We start from the raw sequence: 4,380 nt of genomic DNA on the forward strand, positions 1-4,380 counted from the left end.
TAGAGGCAATAACAAGGTGTAAAAATACTCTAGCAGGAGTGCAAAAAACAGAATGCGAGGTAGACATGTATATATGCAGTAAGTCCTGATTAAAGTAGCACTGTGGCTTTCATTTTTGCATTTTAATCAAAAGGTAGTGTTTTTCGCTTTGAACTTTGTCCACTCAGATCTTGCTTTCTGTCCTTTCTAAGCACAACTGTGAGGTCTTCCTTGCAAGATGCTTTTGATGTAGACCCTGAAAGCTGCTCAATTGATGGGTAACATTCCAGAAGCAATATTCAAATGTTTCTTCAGAAAGATGGCTTTTCATGTATCTTACTGCGGAATCCTCTTGACCCCCTCTACCCATCCATCTGAATTCCAAAATCATGAAGTCCTTTGCTTTTATACCTCCAAATATGGGACTTCCTTAATGTTTTGCTCTACTGCACAAACACTTGGATAGAGAGGCCCTTTGGCGTCATGGAATGTTAGAAGTCAAGAGAGAGTTCTGGTGACGCTTTGTCAGCAAGTGTGACGGAGAAAGATTCAGGTGATCTTCCCACTAGGATGCTTTCAGGCTTTCCCAGATGCTTTGCCTTTTGTTCGCCCTGTTATGTTTCAGCTTCCGCCCTTTCCAGAGCTCGGCCTTTAGCTTTGCGATACTGAAGGAAGCTTTGATACTGTTACCAATGGCTTCCAGCCTGCAAAAATAAGAAATATACATTTATTGTTGCAATAATGTGGATGCATCTCCAGTGTGCAGACATTCAGTTTTTGATTAAATGAGCCTCAGTCTAGATTTCTGCCATGGGATCCACAGTAACTGCTGATTGCTATACCTCTGTCAGAATTACTCTAACTTAAGCCGCTTGAAATATTGGATTCAGAATTTAAATGCAAACATTAAAATAAGTTAAAATATTCATTCAAATATAGATGCCCTAGACGTCCTTAAATAGCACGTATCCAATCAAGAGGTCTTCAGTGTTACTGTTTTTGGCTGCTTTGTTTCTTTTAGGTAAACCTGATCCTGGTTCCAATGAATGGGTGCATTTTTCAAGTAAGTAAGTAAGCAAGCCCCATTTTCAAAAATGATGGAGGACTTCCAGAGCCTAAGTCTCACTCAAAATCATCAGGCTGCCTGCTCCCATAAATCCTGTTCTGCTTTTGAAAGTAGCCCTAAAGAGTCTTCTTTTTTATGGGCAAACTTCCCTATGCCATACTTCTACACGGGCATATGGCTGAACGCTGAACGCCAGAGCCAATATCGCTGTACTAACACCCAGCTTCAAAGCTGGCTTCACCTCTGTGGGGTTCATAGCTGCACCAAGTCCAATGCATGTGCCTCTGAACTGCACTGTGGAGTGATATGCTGCCTGCTGCCACTCAATTTATTATGTACAGACCTCAAAGGGCAGTCCTGAAATTTACTCCCAATCTAAAATATTAAATTGGGCTCAAATATTAATTTAGTCTTTGGTTTCCCTTTCCTCAACCTTTTTTCAGTTATTTCCATCGCTAACATCCTGTACTCACTTTACACAGGTTTATTGGGCAATGTAAGAGATAAGGCAGGTAGAAATCTGCCTCCTGCATTCTAAAAAGCCAGCCACACCAGCCAGAAGAAAGAATATGTTCAAAAACTGGACAGATCAATATTATTCTCTTTTTCCCTCCAGTAAAATTGGGCAAAGTATCTAAGAAAAGGCATTCTGATTCAATTTCATATTAGAATAGATGGGACATAATACTTTTAAGTAGTTAAGATAGTGCATGAACACGCTAAAATGACAGGCTCTGCTTACTTCCATCAGTATTTCATGATTTCATACTCTTCTGAAGTTTGGTTTACCTTTAGGCCTACAACTAAGCCTGCTTCCTCTAAGCAAATGGAGGATGCTAGGCAGAGCTCAGCACCCATGTCTTCACAAGCTAAAAGCCCACTGCATGAAGAAAAGCCCTCAAGATACCCTCGCCGATTCCTCCGTAACTCTCAAGCTGAAATCACCAGCTAAGCCCACGCTGACCCAAAGGCAGGTGAACTGTGCTCTCTATTGCTAATCCAGGGAACTACAGCAGGACGCGAAGAAGAAACTCACCGCTTCATTTTCTTGCTGTCAACAAGCTGTCGGTCCACGCATTTGGGTCCAATGCAATTGCCAGCTTTGTTGCGGTGACGCAAGGTTTTCTCCACTGTGGACTGAGCCCTGTTAAAAGTGAAAAGGTGCTGCTGTTAAAACAAGTCTGCAGTCCACAAGGCGAGGCATCTCATCAACCACTTCTCAAGGCATGTAATAAGCGATCTTTCTGGGCCAAACCATAGCATGTATCATAGTAGTGTGAGCACTCAGGTAGGAGGCAAGGCTTTGGGGAGATTATTCGCTCAGCAAGTGCCAAAATGAGTAAGTCTACCACAATCCATCCCTTTTACATGCACCGCCTTTCAAAGAGCAGCAACAACAGACGCACCAGAGATCTTTTCCTGTCTGGCAGAAGTTCAGACACTTCTTGTCCTCCTGGTTGGCACATCGGCATCTGCTGCTAGATTCAGCGAGCATCTCCGGCACCATGTCCTTCAGCGATCTTCTGGATCGAGAAGGGCCTCCGAGACCATACGGGACAGTCTTCCTATGATCAAAGAGACAACATGAAAGTCATTCAAATAATTCCGTGGCTTCAAAACAGCAGGGTATTTTGGACAATCTTATCAATGGGATTGATTGCATGAGTAAAGGTTGTGGGATTGGGAATGCCTCATTGGTCATAGTTTCCATGCAAATGCTCCTGGTGATCCTGCAACTTATTCATTAGAATGACTACTGACAAGGCTAATGACCTTTTAATTGTGATTTCATAAGGCTGCTGTGCCTCCCTGTGTGATAGAAAGCAATAAAACCTCATCTCTTTGAACTTTGGTAACTGCTAACACTGAAAGAAGCAAAAAAAGTGAGGAACAGATCCTCTCTGCTCCAAGGAAACCCAGCAGCAGAACAAATCAGCAGAGTCAGTCTTTGCAGCATCCGGTGAGGCTCTTGCTCATCTACGTTTTGGTGAGGAGAGCATAGACATGGACACTGTACGTAACCCTGTTAACACGTGGGATGCATTAATTTGCAGCAGGGAGCAGCAAGAGGCAGCAAGGAGCCACCCCGTGTCAAAGGAAGCCTTCTCGCCTCCTAACTTGTCAGAAAGACAAACAGTCGGACAAATTCAGGCTGGCAAAATCAGACTTTTGGCATTCTGTCCACTTCTGATTCATAGTGAAAAGCATCCTGTAGCCTTTGCTGAGCAGCACCCAGAGGAAATACTCCTGCCCGGATTTTAGGAACGCAGGTGTGTGAGGGCCATTAGGAGCTATCTGCTCAATCTAGGTGGTCAGGTCCTGCTTGCTTTCTCCCGGTGAAGAGTCTCGCTGCTAAACTCGAGAGCGGGGCGGGGGAGCAATAGGAGAGACCGCGCAAACAACTATTCCTTCCCCCCTTCCCGTTTCTGCAGGGGGGAGTTGTGGTGCTTAATTTCACCCCCCCACACACCCCCTTTTCCCAACCAAAGCAGAACGGCAGCGGCCCGCTCACTCACTCGGGGGTGTTGATCCAGATGATGTCGAGGTGGCAGAAGTAGACGCACTCCTCGTCCAGCAGCGAGGAGCAGGAGCAGCGCCGGGCGCGGCGGTGCGCGGTGGCGGCGGCGGCGGCGGGGGCGGCGGGGAGCGGCGCGGCGCCCGCCCCGGCTCCGGGGGCTGCGGGAGGGAGCGGCAGAGCTCAGCACCCGCGGCAACCACGCAGCCCGCGCATCTCCGCCTCCCGCCGGCATCCCTCAGCCTCCTCCGGCCGCCCTCCCCTCGGCGTGCCCGGCGGCGCTCCCCCGCCAGCCGGCACGGAGCCCCCCCGGCCGCGACCCGGCGCGGAGCCCCCCGGCCGCCACCCGGCAGCCCCCCCCCCCCCGCAGGGCCGGGGCCGGCGAGCGGCTGGGCACCGGCACCTACCTGCCGGCAGCAGCCCCGGGCAGAGCACGAAGAGCAGCGAGACGATCATCTGGGAGTAATCCATAGCGGGCAGCCGAGAGCCGACGGAAGACGGGGAGGGGGGGAAAAAAGGGGGGAAAAAAATTAATAAAAGGGAAAAAAAGCGGGGAAAGTCTCTCCCAGCGTCGGGACGGCGAGCCGTGTCCTGTCCCCTGCGGGGCGCGGCGCGGGGGCAAGCGGCGGCTCGGTGCGCCCCGGCGCGTCTGGCTGGCGCGGCGGTCCCCGGCGCCCTTTTATAGCGAACCCCCATGGAGCGGGTAAACAGCCCCGGCGCTATTTTATCCCGAGACAATGTTATTCTGCTATTAGTCACCGCGCGGCAACGTGCGGGCCGAGATAAGGCCGGGCTGGAAAGGAAACCGCCTGCGAACTTC

The 4,380-nt window shown here is 49.7% G+C and overlaps 1 protein-coding gene across 1 annotated transcript; it reads right to left on the reverse strand.

The window, feature by feature from the left end:
* Positions 1–544: 544 nt before the first annotated feature.
* Positions 545–4,031, reverse strand: EDN1 (endothelin 1). Its single transcript, XM_075706125.1, has 5 exons — positions 3,968–4,031; positions 3,562–3,721; positions 2,452–2,610; positions 2,082–2,189; positions 545–683 (listed from the first exon to the last, which is right to left on the reverse strand). Exons 1-5 carry the CDS (start codon positions 4,029–4,031, stop codon positions 545–547), a joined length of 630 nt encoding a protein of 209 aa, XP_075562240.1.
* Between the last annotated feature and the right edge of the window lie 349 nt (positions 4,032–4,380).

This window comes from Pelecanus crispus, chromosome 2 (assembly GCF_030463565.1).
Source record: "Pelecanus crispus isolate bPelCri1 chromosome 2, bPelCri1.pri, whole genome shotgun sequence".
Classification (NCBI taxonomy): domain Eukaryota; kingdom Metazoa; phylum Chordata; class Aves; order Pelecaniformes; family Pelecanidae; genus Pelecanus; species Pelecanus crispus.